Genomic DNA, 19780 nt, shown 5'->3' with positions numbered 1-19780 from the left:
AAAGAGATGAGAGAGAGAGTAAGGCAGAGAGAGAGGGAGGAGAACGTCAGGGTGGGTTGGGGGAGGGTTTGTGGATTTTATTTATTTATTATTATTATTTTTTTTTAATAATTTTTTATAATTAGTTTTATTTTTTATAATTATTTTATAATTAAAAAGACTTTTACCCTTCAAAATTGATATTTTTGACCTTGAACCTTTAATTGAGCCAAATAAAAAGTTTGAGATCTTTAATTGAAACAAACTGAATGTGGTATCCTCAACTGTGACAAGGAGAATAATTAGACTATTTTTGCTAAAATTATCCCTTTTAGAATATTTACACAGACTAATTTCGAATATATTTAAAGGAAATAACAGGATTTAAGAGGAAGTTGACATAACCATAACTATATAATTCCATGATTAGCTTTTAACAGACTCCATGACTAACAAATAGACACCTCAGACTAGCAAATAGACTCTGGACAACTAGCATAATAATAGTGTTTATCAGACTCCATGACTTACTTCACCTTGGACTACTAACAGTACTAACAACAAGACGAAAATAACATTAATCTTCATCATACTAGGGCTAGCAACGAGTCGTGTCGTGTGATGTTGAATTCGTGTCGTATCATTTCGTGTTAAATATAAGTTAATCCTAACTCAACTCGTTTAATTAATTGTGTCGAATGACTCAACTCTAACCCAACCCGTTTATAATCGTGTCGTTTTCAAGTTGACTCATATATCTAGTGAATCAAAACTTAAACCTAATTTCTTATATTTTTTAACCAAAGTAGTTAATTATGCATTACTTTTAATTTTTTAAAATATAAAAAACATATTTAATTATAATACTAATTAAATCATATACAAATAAGTAATAATTCTACCATAGGTCATATAATACATATTAAAAAATCAAAAAAATTAGAAAATTTTCTTCATATAATACTAATTAAACGTGTTTAGCATGTCATAATCGTGTTACACTGCTTGACACTAACCTAATCTGTTTAATATTTGTGTTTAGCTTGTCTGTGTCATTTTCATTTTCGTGTCAATAAATGATCAATCCAAACCCGCTAACTTTGTGTCGGGTTCGAGTCGTGTTATCGTGTCGTGTCAAAATTTCACACTCACAAATTCAGACCCTGTTTCCTTTTCATTAGATTCTTCATCATCAAACCATGATTAGCCTTTAACAGACTCCATGACTGACTAACAAACAGACACCTCGGACTAGCAAATAGACTCTGGACAACTAGCATAATAATAGTGTTGATCAGACTTCATGACTTACTAACAAACAGACACCTCAGACTACTAACAATGCTAACAGCAAGACGAAAATAACATTAATCTTCATCAGACCCTGCTTCCTCTTCAGATTCTTCATCAGGCTTTGCTTCCTCATCTTCAACAGGCTATGGCCCCTCCTCTTCATCAGGTTCTGCTTCCTCGCCTTAATCATGCTCTGCTTCCTCTTCATATCCATCAAGCTCTTCTTCCTCTTCTTCATCAGGCTCTGCTTCCTTCTCGTCATCTTCCATACCAGACTCTGGTTCTTCTGAATCAAACGAAGAATCTTCTTTATCAGGTGGTGTATCATTGTCACTTGATGAATAAGAAGAATAGCCATCATCATCGACATCTACATAAAAGATGACTATATGGTCCACCATCTCACCTAAGCGTTCCCAACCGAGAATGGAACAACATATCTTTTTTTAGCCTTTATAAGTGTCCGTAGTGTAAACTATACGATGTTGATCGACAGTAAGGCTGACAAACCCTTTTGGCAAGTTATCATCAATTAGTACAAATCCAAATCGGGTAGATTTTAGAGGCCCTAATCTTGAGATTTCAAATGACTTTGGAAACTAGTTATTTGAAATCATACTACCACTCTCTCTCCCTCTCTCTTTGCTCTAGCCAACGCAGCCATAGACCCCCGCCGCTAGGTCCGATCTCCTCCACGCCAGCCTTCGTCTCCCTAGTTTTTCAAGTTCTAAAAAATAAAGGCAATGTGTGGTATGATGGGTTTGAACCATTAACCTCACATACACAAATAAAACTCTTAACCAACTAAGAGAGACTTGAGTTTGTATTTAATTTATTTATATATTGGTTTTCTTATTAATCAACTATTGTTCATGAGTTCAGAACCCTACCCCAATAGTAGTAATTAAGTGTAACCCCACTAAACAAAATGGTCATTGACTATTTATATACTACTTAAGTTTGGACTTTGTATCTTTGTATATATAGCTAGATATTTGTGTATTAATCTTTAGTAAACTATTCATAACCCCCAATTTAGAGCTTGGTTAATTCAAAAACTCCACCCTTAATGAAACTAATTCACAACCCCCTATTAGTTATTTAATCTCTCCCAAAACCCCCTAATCAACTAATACTCAGCTAGGTTTGACCCCCATTTTTTCTAATATTTCAATTATAACCCCAAACAAAATATCATAGCCACATTTCTCTCTCTCTCTCTCTCTCTCTCTCTCTCTCTCTCTCTCTCTCTCTCTCTCTCTCTCTCTCTCTCTCACCCTGCGCGGCTGTGTCTATATAGCTAGACTTATAACTTTTTTTATAACTAAATTTGGAGCTGAAGTTGGGTTGAATCTTTCAGGATTGAATGTTGTTTCCCTGAAATAATCTTTGCTGAGCAATGAATTCAATCCTGCCCCCCGCCATCTTCCGTGTGTGATTGCAAGATGGATTTTTGTTGCAAATTCCAATCTGTCCTTTGAGTTCTGGACCAAGCATGGATGGTGAAGTAAGACCTCTATTCTTTCACTGCTATTGAAAACAAAGAAGACTTAGTTATATACATATTACATTTTAACAATTTCAGTCATTTTTTCTTTATATATTTTGTTGAAATGGTAAATTATTTGAGATTACAGTAGCAATGCAAGTCTACTATTTTAGCATTTTCAGAATGCAACCTAGAGTTTTATATTTCCAGACTTTTCTTTTCATTCTCACATTGGTTCATGCTGTATTTTTTGGCTCTTTGTTTCCTTAATATACAAATTTCATTTAATATATTTGAGATAATAGACAAGAAACAAATCATTGTGATTTCTGAATAGTAGTACCTTTTTTATTCCTTTATATTTCAGAAACATCTGCATCTCAACTTCATTGTCTAGTCCCGAGTGTTTCCATCTCTCAGATTTCAGCTCCTTTGCTACATCTTTTGAAAATTCTTGATGTCACCTTTCTTTTTTTTTTTTTTCCAATTTTGCGTTCAATTCAGGAGTAATGTCCATGCTAGCATACGATTGCTTGATCCTAACCAGTAGGGAGACTTAGAGTCCAGTCCATTATATGAATCTTTTTTAGACTAAGACCGGTAGTGATTTAGGGTTTTTAATTAAGTCCTTTTATTTTTCTGTCCAAAATTTCAGAGTTAAAACCTAACATGCAGCCTTTACAAATCATACTCTACACTTTAGGAGAGGAAATACCCTTCAAATAGAGGAAATAACCCTTCAAATCGGGGAATGACTTTATTATGAATTAAAAGGATTTTCTTATAAATTAAAATGACTTTATTATGAATTAAAAATATTTTCTTATAAATTATTATGAATTAAAAAAATTTTCTTATAAATTTTAAAATACTCCCGATCTTCATTTAAAAACAATTTTTCTAAAAAATATAAACCTAATTATCTTTTTATTTTATTTCGTGATGTAATGGTGACTATTCAAGAGTCACACATTTATGTGACCGTCTGCAATCACATTATAGAAAGGCAGAATAATTAAAGGAGAAAATCAAGGCCGTTCAAGGTGATCAAGAAGTGACAGAGGTTGATGGAATTGATTGAGATAATCGAGTCCTGATTGAAAAGTAATGAACATTTTCTCTTGTAAAACACTTTGGAAAAATATAGTTTTGAACATAACTTTTTAAAAACGATGGGTGTCATGCAACATCATGCATATCATAACATGATTAAAAGAGAAAATCAAGGTTAATAGAGGTGATCAAGGCATGACAGAGGAAACCTAATTTTTAGGAAGATTTTATGTATCCCAACATGATAGGATTAACAAAATTGAGCAAAATAAATAACATGTCGTGCTTAGACTAGCACGAAAAGAACAAAATATATAGCTCTATACATGTGTGCTACATGATTATTGCGTCAATTAATTTGAAGAAAATATTGATTTAAACTCAATTGAAACAGATAATTACTAACACGATAGGATTATCAAAATTGAAACTATGGACTGCAATGTGAAAAATAACCAAAATTATAAACATCCTAATCCATTGGTCATTCTTTCTAGTGCATCTATAGCATACATGGAATATAATTTGATCATAATAAATGCTTTAAGTCATTTGGAAGCTCTTTTTTACTTATTGTTTGGAATCTTTCCCCCTCCCCCTTTTAAAAATTGAACTTATTCACAAAATAAATTGAATTTTGATGGATCCGTTATTAATGGCAATACTGCCTTCGATTTTATTATTAGGAATGTTAGGGATCAGCCAGTAAGTGCTGGCGTTGTTAATCTTGGACATGCAACAATAATTACAATCGCTGAGTGTTTGGCGCTACGTGAGTTGCTGCTCAATGTATGCTCCGACACCTAAGTTAATCATGTTACTCGGAAAGTTAACTTTGTAGTTGACTGACTAGTCAAGAAAGGACATCCTCTAAATTGGTCATAAATGTTTGTCAAGACTCATTTCCTTAAGATTTGATTTATCTATGTCTTCGGAGCGTTCAAGGCTTAGGATGTTTGAAGGGTTGTTATGTAATTTTATTTCTTTAATGAAAAAAAAAAAAAGGGGGAAAGAAGACATCTAATAAGGTGATAAACAACTTTCAAATCGAGTGCAAGTTCAAATCTTCCCCATTCAATGCAGTGCATATCCTTTACCCACTTAATCTTCATCACATTTTTGACCAACAAAAAAAATCTTTTTCACACTACATTTGTTTTTATAACCTTAATTTATCATCATGCATAGAATGTATACAAATGTAATATAATTTTTGTTTTTAAAGGATTTGTGACAATAACTTTTTTATGATCCTATTTTTTCTTGTCAATTGACATGATCCTAAATGAATTTGTAATCTTCTAGAAATGGTATGGTATCCTAATTCAACCACTAACCATATAATAAACCATTCCCAGCATTTCACTTTGACAAAATAAACAAACAAAAAAGGCAAGAAGACTCAAAAGTCAAACCAAATCCTAATCGGCCATCCCCTCCAAATCACAATATTCAATTAGGAGACAACCTTTACCTACCACACACATACACACACTGTTCTGTTCTCAATAGAAGTAGACCACATCACGTGCACCTAAAATGCTCTTTGAGTCTTGATACCATTGGGAAAATTATTGTATTCCATTGACACGTGCCCACATATTCATATTTATATGGGTCGGGTACGGATCACCCACTTTTTTTATATACCAAACTATGAAAAGCTAAATAAAAACATGCATACTTTCCTGGGTGGGTGTGGTCAGCGGTGTTCTTTCTACTGCTGTGCAAGATCCATGTTTTGTCTCAAACTCTCTCTCTCTCTAGACTCTCTCCCTCACCAGAAATCATTAGGGTTTAACTGGTAAGCTAATCTCTCTTTAACCCATCTTTGCATATTGTTATTTTGTTACTCTCTTTATTGTTTTTTAAATTCAACTATTGAAGCCCACTCTCACGCACGCATCACACACTCTCTCTCTGGAGAAAAGTCAATATAAGGTTTCAATGATCTTGCTCATTAGGTGAACTTGTAGAACGCTGATTTTGTTGTTTTTTTTTTCTCAGATGATAAATGGTAGTACTTTTCAGAATTTTAAGTACCCAATGAGTGTATGCTATGTTTCTTCATTTTGTGGTGAATAACTGAATTTTGTAGTCGAAAACAAATTGGGGAATTGAGTTTTGATTGCATAGCGAGGTTGATTTGGAGGGTTTAGTGTCTGCGCTTTAGATGGCCACTTCTTCATTTGAGGTGGAGGATCAGACAGACGAGGATTTCTTTGACAAATTGATTAATGATGACACTGACTATACTGGATATGTGCATAATTCTGTAGAAAACAATGAGTTTGATGAGCTAAAAGCTTTCTCAAAATTGAGTCTTTCAGAAGTGGGTCCTGCAGGAGTAGACACCAGTGGCAACGCTAGTTTTGGGGTTAATGGTGAATTGGGTCATGAAGATGGAGTTGGGTTGGAGTCATTGGATCCACATAAGGACGCTGTGGTTGTTAAAGAGAGTGAGTCATCAATACCCGATTATAGAAATGAGGGTAGCGCATTGGAGGGTAAAGCCGGTAATGGAAATGAGGCTATTGCATTGGAGGATAAAGGGGAGGAAGGTGCAGTAGATGGTACAGAGGGTGCTATTGCATTGGAGGATAAAGGGGAGGAAGGTGCAGTAGATGGTACAGAGGGTAAGAGTATTGGATCAGTGGGAACAGGTGTGAAAGTTGTTCAATGGAGTTCGTTTAACTCAGATTTGAATCCTAGTGATGGTACTGGATTTGGGTTGCACTCAGATTTTTATAGCGATTTCGGAGATAACTCAGGAGACCCATTTGCGAATTTGGGTAATACAGACATATCTGGGGCTGAGTCTAATGTCACCAATGGTGTTTTGGAAAACTCAGTTGCTGATTTGGGTGCTTCTGTTTATGGGCAGCATCAAGAAGGTCAATTTTATGGGGTTACTGAGGAACATAATTTAGATGGGCAGGGGTTGAATGGTAGTCAGAATTGGGAAAATCTTTATCCGGGATGGAGGTATGATCCAAATACTGAGCAATGGTATCAGTTGGAGGGTTATGATGGGAACGAAAATGCAAATGCAGGTGTGAACATGAATGCAAATTCACAGGAGAGTCTTAATGTGAATTTTCAGTCTGCAGATAATGCAGATTTTTCAGACCAGAAAGCAGATGCTTATTATTTACCGCAAGAAGTGCACTCTGTTGCTCAAAGCATGGCTGAGGGATCTGCAGCTACCACTATTTCTAACTGGAATCATCATTCTAGTGGGAACACAGAATACCCTGCCCATATGATTTTTGATCCCCAGTACCCTGGATGGTACTATGACACAATTGCCCAAGAATGGAGGCAGTTGGAGTCTTCCACTCCAGCTTTTGATCAGTCGACAAGTGTGGATCATAATCTGCAATATCACAACACGAATGTTGAGAATCATGGGTCACAAAGTCTGGTCGTTCAACAAAGTGTTGCAAACTGGGGTGGATCTATGAGCACCTATGATCAACAAAATGCAGGTATGTTGCATGCTCAGAAAGTTGCTAATAGTGACACTTTTGGTTTTACTGAGAAACAGCAGTCCGCGAACCATTATTTTTCAACTGAGCATGTCATCAATTCCGTGAATCAACAAACAGGGTTCAATCCTTCTGGATCAATTCCTCTTGATGATCATTCAAGTCGAGGCTATGGTAGTGGGGTTGGTGGGTTTGAGAGCTTTAATCATGTTCGAAACTTTTCTCAGCATCAGAATCAAGCTAAGGAGCCAAACCAAGTAATGCATTTCTCATCTGCTCAGTTTCATAGTCAGAAGCCAGTACATTTTCCACAGCAGTCACTCCAGAATGGAACTCAGTTTTCTCATGAGGCCAGGGAGGGAAGGTCATCTGCAGGACGACCTCCACATGCTCTAATTACTTTTGGATTTGGTGGGAAACTTATTGTCATGAAAGATAATAGTAGTACTCATGCAAACTTGACATATGGAAGCCAGGTGAAGCCTTTTAATTTCAGACTTCAATTTCCTGAGACACATTTAACTCGTTGTATTGGCTTTATACTATAATAGGCCTTAACTTCTTTTTATTTTTCCATTTTTAATTTGAAGGACTCTGTAGGAGGTGTGATTAACGTTCTCAATCTGATGGAAGTTGTGAACAAAACTGATGCTGCAAACTTTGGAATTGGTGGTCATGATTATTTCCATGCATTGTGCCAGCAATCTTTTACTTCTCCTTTGGTTGGTGGGAATGTTGGAAGTAAGGAACTAAGCAAATGGATTGATGACAAGATTGCAAACTGTGAAACTCCTTACATGGATTCCAGAAAAGAGGACCACTTGAGGTTGCTTTTCTCTTTACTAAAAATAGCATGCCAATATTATGGAAAACTTCGATCTCCCTTTGGCACTGACCAAGCGTTGAAGGTACTTTAATTTGTGGTTTGCTAATGGCTGTTTATTTATGACCTGTTTGGATGGCATATCAAATTTTAGTTGCTTGATTATCATTCTCAATTTGAATCATAAATATCTGAACCTGGGCATTTCATGAATCCCTAGAATTTATTCTATCCCAGTAACTATGCTGATTTTCCATATTCTTGATTGGCATGTTTAGTGGATTTCTCATTAGATGCATTGCCATTGCACATATTGGCAACTGCCACTTAAATTTAATGCGACAGCAGAATGGCCCCTAGTATGCCAGTCATAGTTAATAGTGGGAGTATAATGACCACATAGATTTAGAATTTCAATTCCATAAATCTGGTGTTATCATATTTTGAAGTTCTACTACAACCTCCTTCATTGATGGCTTGCTTATGTAACCTATTATTTAGTATTTTATCTTGCAATATGACCCTGTCCTTTCTAGCACTTATGAAGTCAGTGATTTACTATGAACTGGAAATTCATTTTGCTATTTTGGTGTCAGTTACTTTAGAACAAAAATGTGTCTGTTTCAACCCTAAATCTTTAGGAATTTGATGATTCATTTGAAGATTGAAATTGCATAGGTTTCTTTATTTATTTATGTATTCAAGAGTTTCCAACAGTTTTCCTGTATTAACCACTTCTGTTATCATATGTTTAGGAACTTGATAGTCCAGGGTCAGCTGTTGCTAAGCTTTTTGCATCTGCTAAAAGAAGTAGTGAATATGGTGCTCTTATACCCTGCTTACAGAACTTGCCTTCTGAAGCACAGTTTCAAGTATGCCATAATCTCTCTCTCTCTCTCTCTCTCTCTCTCTATATATATATATATATACATATATATCTAATTTTATCTTTAATTATGAGTGCTGCCTTTTTGAACACATAGAACTTCATCAGCACCTTCCATAACAAATATATGTTATTGCTTTAGGCTACTGCTCTTGAGGTACAAAAGCTTCTCGTCTCTGGAAGGAAGAAAGAGGCTTTAGAATGTGCACAAGAAGGTCAATTGTGGGGGCCAGCACTTGTCATTGCATCGCAACTTGGTGATCAGGTTATTGCAATCAGATCCTCTTAGTATTATCAACGAACTGGGTTGATCCTTTTTTTGTTTGTCAAAAGCATACACATGTCTGATCTAATTTGTATTTGATGCTGACATTTTATCGTTTTGTTTTGATATTGCATGCAGTTTTATGGTGATACTGTGAAGCATATGGCACTAAACCAGTTAGTAGCAGGATCACCGTTGCGAACATTGTGCTTGTTAATCGCCGGGCAGCCTGCAGATGTGTTTTCCAATGACACTACAAATGGCAGTCTACCTAGTTTTATAAATGTTTCACAACAGCATGCACAGGTTATCTATAAATGCGGTTATTTGTGCCAGAATAATAGATAATTACTGTATCTGTTGCGAAATTTTCTGTGTGTGAGATTTATACCTATACCTGGTTTCTTTTGTTCATTTTTGGCTTTTCTACTGAATAGTACACTGAAAGAAAACCCTGCAGGTGTGTGTACTAGTCATGATCCTATGTTGTTAAAGTTCCTTGTATATTTTTGCCTAAGATAATTTGATTATTTCCTTGCTACAGATTGGGGCTAATTACATGTTAGATGAATGGGAAGAGAATTTAGCCATCTTAACTGCTAACAGAACAAAAGATGATGAGCTTGTTATCATCCATCTTGGAGATTGCCTATGGAAGGATAGGGGACAGGTATGTTGTGTTTATTGGGTTGAGCTCCTTCATAGTCTCGTGCCTCCAAAAAATATTTATTTTCTCTGGTTTATCCTGACTGGAAAGCAGTTGTGCAGACCACTGCTGCACACATATGTTATTTGGTTGCAGAAGCCAATTTTGAGCCATATTCAGACAGTGCGAGACTATGTCTTATTGGTGCAGATCATTGGAAATTTCCACGAACATATGCCAGTCCTGAGGCTATTCAGGTGTTCTTCATTATATGTTCTTAAATTTCCCCATTTTTTGATATGCTTTTGCCTTGAAGTTCGAATATAAACTAGGAGCCTTATAGTGTACTGATGCCGAATCCCATCATCATTCAATCATTGAACTTTTTGGTCACTGGCTTATGATTGACATGCACTGGATTTTTCATTCCATGCCTCATTTCTGGAGCCTCTAAAATTTTTTCTTTTTTAATTCGTGTCCGTGTAGTCAGAAGAATCTAGCAGTCCGCCTGTGGATTATGTTGTAGTAGCACCACCATTTGTTTGGAAGAAGAAAATGTTTCACTTTATTACTATTATTAATATTGTTACTATTATTATTATTATTATTATTATTATTATTATTACTGTTGTTGTTGTTGTTGTTATTGTTGTTGTTGTTCTTGTTGTTGTTGTGTTTTTATTATTATTATTATTATTATTATTATTATTATTATTATTATTATTATTATTATTATCATCATCATTATTAATTTTTGGTCTTCCTACTTAACAGAGTAACTTAACTAACCTTTTGTATATGCTGACAGAGGACAGAATTATACGAATACTCGAGGGTTCTTGGAAATTCTCAGTTTCTCCTACTACCTTTTCAGCCATATAAAGTTATTTATGCCCACATGCTGGCTGAAGTTGGAAAAGTTGCAGATGCTCTGAAGTAAGTATAAGTGTTCATCTAGACCATTTTGATTATTAGATTGTAAATGTTTCTGATTTGCCTCTAGCTTATGTACACAATGTGTTTGGTTAGATACTGTCAAGCAATTCTCAAGTCTTTACAAACTGGTCGAGCACCTGAAGTGGACAAATGGAGACAGTTAGTGTCATCTCTGGAGGAGCGGATAAGAGCCCACCAGCAGGTTTTTCTCCCACATTCAGTTCTTTCATCAGTCTTGCTGTATATATGTTTTCTTACAGAGACATTATGTACAGGGTGGTTATAGTACAAATTCAGCTCCAAACAAACTGATGGGTAAATTGCTTACGCTCATTGATAGTACTGCTCATCGTGTTGTCGGGGGCCTACCTCCACCTGTACCTTCAACATCACAAGGCCTTTCTCAAAGTAATGAGCATGCTCATCAACCAAGAGACCCAATAGTACCCAATAGTCAATCAACAATGGCTATGTCTTCGTTAATGCCTTCAGCATCAATGGAGCCGGTAAGTGAATGGACTGCTGGGAGCAATCAACTGAGTATGCCCATTAGAAGCATTTCGGAGCCAGAGTTTGGGAGAAGCCCAACAAAGGTAGATATATATATTTTCCGTATTATTTTTCCCTTGCATTTCTTCAATTCTTTAATTAGACTTGTTTTCAATATTTTTAAATCATTAATGTTGTCATGAATGCATAATTAGGGGGTGGGGGGAGAGAGGATTCCTGAAGTGCAACCAAATTAAAGAACAGGGCATGTTCAATAAAATTAAATTAATAATCTACTTCACTTCACACATTGTGCGTAACAATACGGAATAAGTGATAAAGGAGGGGAAGAGTAAGGTTTTGGGCATCGTTATGCGTTAGGTTTCAGTGGATTTTGAGGATTTTTTTTTTCTCTACCACTCTTTTAGATTGGAAGGCAGCTAGAAGTTAAGGGGTTTCTATGTATAGTTTTGCTACTGTATGTTTTAGGTTTGGTGATGCAGTGTAACCTGTTAATGTTTTCTCTTGATGTGTACTACTTTGTCCTCAGCTTTGTATATTTGTCTTATCTTGTTTCTTTTATGTACCCAAAAAAAAAATATTGTTTCTTTTTAAAAAAAGTGATAAACTCTGATTTTATCATGTTCTCATGATGAGGTTTTGGTTTCCATCTGTAAGTTCTTATGAATCTTAGGCACACTGGGGACTTTAACTCTTTGGGGCAGTATTGTAAGAACAATCTAAGGGAAAATCTAGATCTGTCAAATATAATTGAGGGGCAAGATACAACATATGAAGATTAATAATTGAAATAATGCTTTAGTGTCAAATTAGTGCAAGAATTTTCAAGTTTTGGCCTATTGGGAGGTGCTCATACAAATGCAGTGAACGGACATATCAAATAAAGAATAAAGTTTTAAAAATGAGCGTAAAACATCATTTCTATGCATTAGAAGTTAGAACTATGCTCTTTTGATATTTGAGCAAAAATTGGATTTCAGTAGTTGACCTGTGTTGTTGTAGAGAGAGAGAGAGAGAGAGAGAGAGAGAGAGAGAGAGAGAGAGAGAGAGAGAGATTGAGAGGAGGTGGAAAGGAATTTTACAGCAGTCATTTTATGTTCAATCAGGTTGATTCATCCAAGAAAGTGCACTCATCTAAAACGCAAGAAAAGGCACCAGCAGCTAGTGGGTCATCACGTATTGGTCGTTTTGGCACACAGTTCTTTCAAAAGACTCTGGGATTGGTTGTAAGATCCCGACCAGATCGGCAGGTACTTAATAATTTTTTAATAATTTGAATTAAGGGATTTCTTTCTTAGAGATTATCTTTTCTAACTTTAGCCTCACAAGTTATTGTGTTTAATGTTCTTCTGAAGGCTAAATTGGGTGAAACGAATAAATTCTACTATGATGAGAAACTTAAACGATGGGTTGAAGAAGGTGCTGAACCTCCAGCAGAGGAAGCTGCCTTACCACCTCCACCAACAACTGCAGCTGTCCAGAATAGAATGCAAGATTACAACATAAATGATGCACTGAAAACTAATAGTTTTCTTGCAGTTGCTGGGGGAGAAATCAAAAGCCCAGTGTCTTCTGAACAGAGTTCAGGGATACCCCCGATTCCACCCAGTTCAAACCAGTTCTCCGCACGTGGGCGTATGGGCGTTCGCTCAAGGTAGACTTCTGGACTCTCTCTCTCTCTCTCTCTCTCTTTTTCATTGTATCTATTGCTAAGAAGTGCAATCCAAGTCTTCTAATGCAAGATATATTCAAATTTCCTTAGGTATGTTGATACATTCAACAAAGGTGGTGGGACCCCAGGAAACTTATTTCAGTCACCATCTCTTCCAGCTGCTAAACCTGGGGGTGGTTTCAATCCCAAGATTTTCATCCCTGCTCCAGCAACTTCCTTTGAGGAGACAGTTCAAACACCTGTAGAAGTCACGCAAGAACCTTCGGTGTCCAGCATCAATCCCCCAATGTCATTTAAGGATGCAATCTCTACTCCACGAACATCAACATCATCTTCAATGACTATGCACCGGTTTCCTAGTATGGATAACATTGTTCAAAAGAGAGCAGGAGAAATAGCAAATGGCAATAGCTTTGTCCCCCCTAATTCCCGCCGTGTTGCATCATGTGGGAGCCTTAGTGATGAAAGTAATCCTTCTATGAGGCACGAAATAAAACCTCTGGGAGGACCACTTAGTATGTCTCGATTGTCATCTATGCCTAGTGAACCTCCATCAATCCAATTTTCGAGTAGTGGTGGTAGTTTGGGGGATGACCTTCAGGAAGTTGAACTTTGAGGTGTTAGGGAATAGTTGTAAATCTATAGAGCTGTGCATTAGCCAGTGCACTATTTCACCTCATCCTTCTGCAAGTTTGGTGATGGGGGATGGCACTGATGGGAGTTCAGGTTTTTGGTGAAGTCCCTTGAACCCCATTAAAGGAGTTACATGTATACCTGAAACCAGAAATTAGTTTGAATGACCATGTTGCCCTTCTACTGAAGAGGTCTTTGCCCTCAAAATCTGGAAGGACATGAGATGGCATACCTGTACAGGCCAACAAATTGTGAGCAGACCTGAAGAAAACAGAAGGGCCCCCGAAACGGATAGTGAGCAGTCCTACAAATTCAAGGGAAAATTGCTTAGCATAGTTGCAAATATAAGATATACCATTTCTCCATTCACAGATCTTATTCAGAATTTTGTCAAATCACAAAGAATTATCGAATATGAAATTCCAAAAATTCTTGTTTACCATTCTGTCCCAGATAATCAAGCTCGTACTTGAGATAATGGAGTACTTTTTTAGAATTTTGCTATATTTTCCTTGGCTGTAACTTTAAATTGAATTGGGTTTGCATTGGTTAAATTGAATTGAAATAATGGTTTGATATAATCTTAGATACTAACTACAATATGAACATAAAAATATATAAGCAAAAAAATCAGCTTGTAATCTTTGGTGTATTTGGATTAGAGAATGAAGAGATGGGATGATTAAATATATAGCCAAATGGAATAAAAGATGTTGGCGGTAGGGGTGGGTTCGGATCGGTAACCGAACCGAAACTCCTAAACCGAAGACCGAACCGAACCCATCCGGTAAGCCTCCATGGCAACCGAGACCGAGACCGACAAGCCGGTAAACCGACGTCCGGTCAACCGAAGAATCCAGTCGGCTCGGCTCGGACATGGGCCTAAACCGAACACATGCTGGGCCATGTTTTGGGCCACATTTTGGGCCATTTTTGGGCCTTGACTCCATTCACTCAAGGCCACTTCTGAGTTTCTAATTAACCAACTTTGTAATTCAAAGACCTGTAACTTTTGCTGTAATCAATTAATCATACATTCAATAAAACTATAGTCTACTTATCTACATACATTAATACATATATTTTAAACATAATGTTTAAAGAGAACTGATAATAATATGAATATCCTATAATAATATCCTATAAATGTTCAAATATGACAACTTCCATGTTTTTTTGCTACTACTACAATCTACATAAACCAAATTTACAAGTACTAACTTATATAATTACAAACCCATTAAAAAATAAACATACAAGTGCAGACCAGCTTCAGCTTCAGCTCCACCTCCAACTAAATTAATTGATTTACAAACCAAAAACCAATTTACCAATTCAATTACAAACCAAAAAACTATATAGTAGGCTGATCAGCTCCAAAACGCTGCAGATCAGCTCCAAAACACTGCAGATCAGCACCAAAAAATGGCAGACCAGCTCCAAAAAACCACATACCAGCTCCAAAAATGGCAGACCAGCTCCATAAAACCATATACCAGCTCCAAAAAACCAGCTCCAACAGAAATATTAAACCTTTGCAGCAACCTTAAAACTCCAAACATATTCACAACCTTTGTAACATCTGAATCAAAATATAATTAACCAATTAATAAACAAATAACTTACTTGGACAGTTAAGCAAAATAACCAAGTTAGCAAGATAACTTACTTGAACAGAAATTAAGCATGTGTTGGTGTACTTGGAGGAAATGCACTTGAAGTTGAAGACCTTTGTGAGGCATCCACCACTTCAAAATATTAAAAAGAACAATTACTTACAACCAGGCAGCACACAAAGACAAGAAAAAAAAATGCAGCAAGCAATCAAGCACTTACCTTTTTCAATTTCTTCAAGTTCTTTGTAGAATTGAACTTCATCATCAGTTGGCTCCTTGTAGAAATTGAATTCTTCTGCCCTAAGCCAATCACTAGTACACACTAATGCCTCTACGGTTTTTGGGGTCAAAGAAGATCTAAAAGGATCCACAATCCTCCTTCCCAAGCTAAATGCATTCTCACTAGCCACTGTTGAGCTTGGGATGGAGAAGAGATCCTTGGCAACCTTTGAGAGGATTGGGTACCAAGATTGGTTAATTTTCCACCACTCTAAGAGATCAAAACCCACCCCTTCTAGTTTCTCAAATGGATCATTTAGATACTTATCCACTTCATTGGATATCTCAGTAGCCTCTTCCTGCAATCTTTGTCTTTTAATCCTTAATTCCAGCCTAGTAAGTCCAGCTTCTTGAATGACCACACTTGATGGGACATTGCTTTGATTTTCTGCTCCTCCTTTGTATGCACTATACAAATTGAACAAGCATTTTCTGATCTCACCAATAATGTGTGAGATCTTTTCAGTATCTGCCCCTAGCTCTTCAAATGCAGCTTTAATCATTTGGAGCTTGAATCTAGGGTTTAACACATGTGAGACATAGACAAGTTTGTTCACTTTCTCAAAACTGCCCCAATACTTGTTAAACTTAAGCATCATTGAGGCATCCACCCTTTGCAACACCATATTACTATAATCTTGTTGTTTTTCTGCAATCTCACATTGCAACTCACTAATTTGAACAAAAATCAGCGATGATGTACAAGTTTTGGTGGCACTAAGGACTAAGGTAGCATCATAAAATTTTTTAAGGAAATGCACAAAGGCTTTTGCTTTCATCCAATCCTCATCACTTGGAGGACCAACTCTTGTTTTTCCATCCCTTTCTTTCTCATCAAAATAGCTCCTAAATGGCCTATATTCCTCAGCCATCCTATTAAACACCATTTTGTATTTGGCAGCAGCCTCCAACATCTTGTAAGTGGAATTCCACCTAGTTGCCACATCCATTGGCACATTGGACATTTCCCCCATCTTAAAAATGACAGCAAAGTCTCTAAACTTATCCAATCTTTGAGGACTTGAGTGAATATACTTCACACAATTCCTAATTGCCTCAATGGACCCAAACAGTTCATTCAACCCATCCTTGACAATCAAATTCAGAATGTGACAAGCACACCTCATGTGCAAGTACATACCATCAAATAGCAATGTATTTGCCTCCTTCAACCTCTTACTCATGTACTCAACAAGCCCATCATTTGCACTAGCATTGTCAACCGTAATGCTAAAGACTTTTTCTATCCCCCAACTTCTTAAACAGCCCTCAAGAACCCTCCCTAACTCCTCACCCTTGTGACTAGTTATTTTTTTGAAGTTGATTATCCTTTTATGCAACTTCCACTCACTGTCCATAAAATGGGCAGTCACAACCATGTAATTTATGTTTTGGACAGATATCCAAGTATCAGTTGTGATACTAACCCTTTGATTCCTAATGACACTCATAATTTTTGCCCTCTCTATCTGGTACAGATCTAGAACACCAGCAGTCACCTTCTTTCTATCTGGTATCCTAAACCTAGGACACAAGTCACGGACCAATTCCTTAAAAGCTTCCCCTTCCACTATCCTAAAAGGATGTTCATCTCTAATCACCCAACTCACAACCTTTTCTTCATGTCTTTTTTGATTAAAGGAATGGGGAAGCAATGGAGCCCCCATTGTGTCTTGTGTAATGGTGGGTTGGCCTTTAGAAATGCTGCCTATGTAAGCTGGACATTTTTGACATTGCCTTTTTAAGTGATTTAGAATCCTAGTAGTCCCATTGTGAGTAGTATGGGCTGGAAATTCTTGTTTGCAAGTATTGCATCTAGCAAATGGCCACATAATCTTACGCTGCTCATGCATTTTTTCAAACTTGGTGCAATGTGTCCACACTATAGACTTGGTCTTCTTAGATGTGCTTTCAGTCTCTACATTCTCATCTTGGGTTTGGGTTTGGGTTTGGGTTGATGGTGAAGGTGTAGGTATTGGTTGGTTTGGTCTGTTTAGAGGTGACATTATTGTAGGGCAATTAAGGTTAGTAGAGGCATTCATAGTGCTGGATTGGCTAGACTCCATGTGCCCTAAATTCCAAATTGACAAAGTGTAACAAACTCAATTAAATTTAGACAACAGCAATCACCAATCATGATAAGTGAAAAAAAGAAAAATAGAAATCACCAGCTGAAAACAGATTGCAAATTCCATTTACATTTACATTTAAGAAGCTAGTTCAACAATGAATCACACAATCAACAGGCAGCACCAATAATCATTCAATCATTATCAAAATTACAAGGGCGACATACCTCAAGCAGGCTAAGCAGCAGGCAGCAGCACCAACAAGCAGGCTAAGCAGCAGCACCAACAAGCAGGCTAAGCAGCAGCACCAACAAGCTCTTCAACCTTGCAAAGAATCCTACATTGATTAATAAATCATCAATTCTGAAACCCTAACCTAAACTGATTCAAACCCCAATATTGACCCCAAACCCTAAATTAATTATTAATCAATTTAATCCAGAATATTGACCCAAACCCTAACCCTTAAATTGACTCAAACCTGAAACCCCAAACCCTAAATTAATTACTAATCCATTTAATCCCCAATATTGACCCCAAACCCTAACCCTTAAATTGACTCAAACCTAAAACCCAGACACTAAATTAATTATTAATCCATTGAATCCCAAATATTGACCCCAAACCCTAACCTTTAAATTGATTCAAACCCTAACTCTTACCTGCGGAGGTGGTGGTGACGAGCGATGCTGGTCTGTGAGGTGGTGGTGACGAGCGAGCTCTGTGAGGTGGTGGTGGTGACGAGGGATGCTGCTCTGTGAGGTGGTGGTGAAGAGCGATGCTGCTCTGTGAGGTGGTGGTACTGGTGACGAACGATGTGGCAGAGAACAGAGAAACATAGAGATCGGTGAGAAGAGAGCAATGAGATCACAGAGAGAGTGAGAGTGTGAGAGAATCAGAGAAGAGTGACTGAGTGAGATCGTACTTACTTGGATCGAGACTGAGAGAAGAGGCAGAGAGATCGTGACACAGAGAGTGATCGTGACACAGAGACTGAGAGAAGAGGCAGCGACTGAGAGAGGAGGCAGAGAGGACGCAGAGAGGAGGCAGAGATGAGGCAGAGATGAGGCAGAGAGGGGGCGATGAGGCAGAGAGGAGGCGATGAGGCAGAGAGGAGGCGGAGAGTGAGAGAGGACGCAGAGAGGACGCAGAGAGGACGCAGAGAGGAGGCAGAGATGACTAGATCAGGCAGAGATGAGGCAGAGAGGGGGCGATGAGGCAGAGAGGAGGCGGAGAGTGAGAGAGCCAGAAAGGAGGCGGATTCGAGAATGAGAGACCCAGTGAAAAAAATTAGGTCTGTTGACCTAAGTCAGTTTTGTTTAAAGTTTTTTTTTTTTTTTTTTTTTTTATTAAGACATTAGGGTATTTTGGGGTTTGGTTTAGGGTTTAGGGTATTTTGGGGTTTGAATTGGGGTTTGGGTGGGGTTTGGAGTTTTTGATTTTTATTACATATGTTTTTTGTATATTGTTTATTAGTTTATATATTTTTTAATTTATTTCATATCTTAATAAAAATATTATACCATAACCCAAATATAACCTTAGGGTATAGGACTATAGGATATACTATATAGTATATGAATATAGTATATAGTTATATACCATCATACCATATACTATATAAGTATATAGTATATTAGTATATAGTTATATAGTATATAAGACTATAAGACTATAACTCTATAAGTATATAGTCTATACAATAATACAATATAGTGATATACATATAGGATATTATTGTATTAAACCCCAAATCCTATATAAGTATATAGTATAACTATATAATAGTATAATACCATATAGTCATATACAGATATACTATTATACTATGTAAGACTTATAAGTATATACTATATAGTAAATTAATTATATACCATAATACCATGTCCTAATATACTAATATACTAATATAGTAATATATACCATAATAGTATAATACCATATCCTACATAAGTATATAGTTATATACTATATAATATATTAATTATATACCATAATACCATATATGGTATATTAATTATATACCATATATGATATAAAGTATAAACCACAGGTTCACAACAATGAACCACACAATAGGGTTTAGGCCCTTAGGGGCTTAGGGCATGGGATATACATACTGATATAGGATATAAGTTATAAT

General features: G+C 36.7%; 1 protein-coding gene across 3 annotated transcripts; it reads left to right on the top strand.

Moving 5' to 3' along the window:
* Positions 1–5496: 5496 nt before the first annotated feature.
* On the top strand, positions 5497–14254 carry LOC147290858 (protein transport protein SEC16B homolog). 3 transcript variants are annotated; one of them, XM_086236396.1, is made up of 15 exons: positions 5497–5618; positions 5822–6375; positions 6430–7778; positions 7893–8210; positions 8881–8997; positions 9154–9276; positions 9415–9582; positions 9821–9946; positions 10045–10179; positions 10731–10858; positions 10952–11060; positions 11134–11451; positions 12475–12618; positions 12724–13022; positions 13131–14254. In XM_086236396.1, the coding sequence occupies exons 2-15, from the start codon at positions 5988–5990 to the stop codon at positions 13654–13656; spliced, it is 4248 nt and encodes a 1415-aa protein (XP_086092522.1). In that variant the 5' UTR covers positions 5497–5618; positions 5822–5987; the 3' UTR covers positions 13657–14254. The 3 variants fall into 3 exon arrangements, with proteins under 3 accessions (XP_086092522.1, XP_086092523.1, XP_086092521.1); XM_086236397.1 differs by having other exon boundaries at positions 5822–7302; positions 7423–7778; XM_086236395.1 differs by having other exon boundaries at positions 5822–7778.
* Positions 14255–19780: the final 5526 nt, after the last annotated feature.

This window comes from Dryas octopetala, chromosome 3 (assembly GCF_963921425.1).
Source record: "Dryas octopetala chromosome 3, drDryOcto1.1, whole genome shotgun sequence".
Lineage (NCBI taxonomy): Eukaryota > Viridiplantae > Streptophyta > Magnoliopsida > Rosales > Rosaceae > Dryas > Dryas octopetala.
The sequence above is the reverse complement of the archived record's forward strand: the minus strand, read 5'-3'. Positions and strand labels throughout refer to the sequence as shown.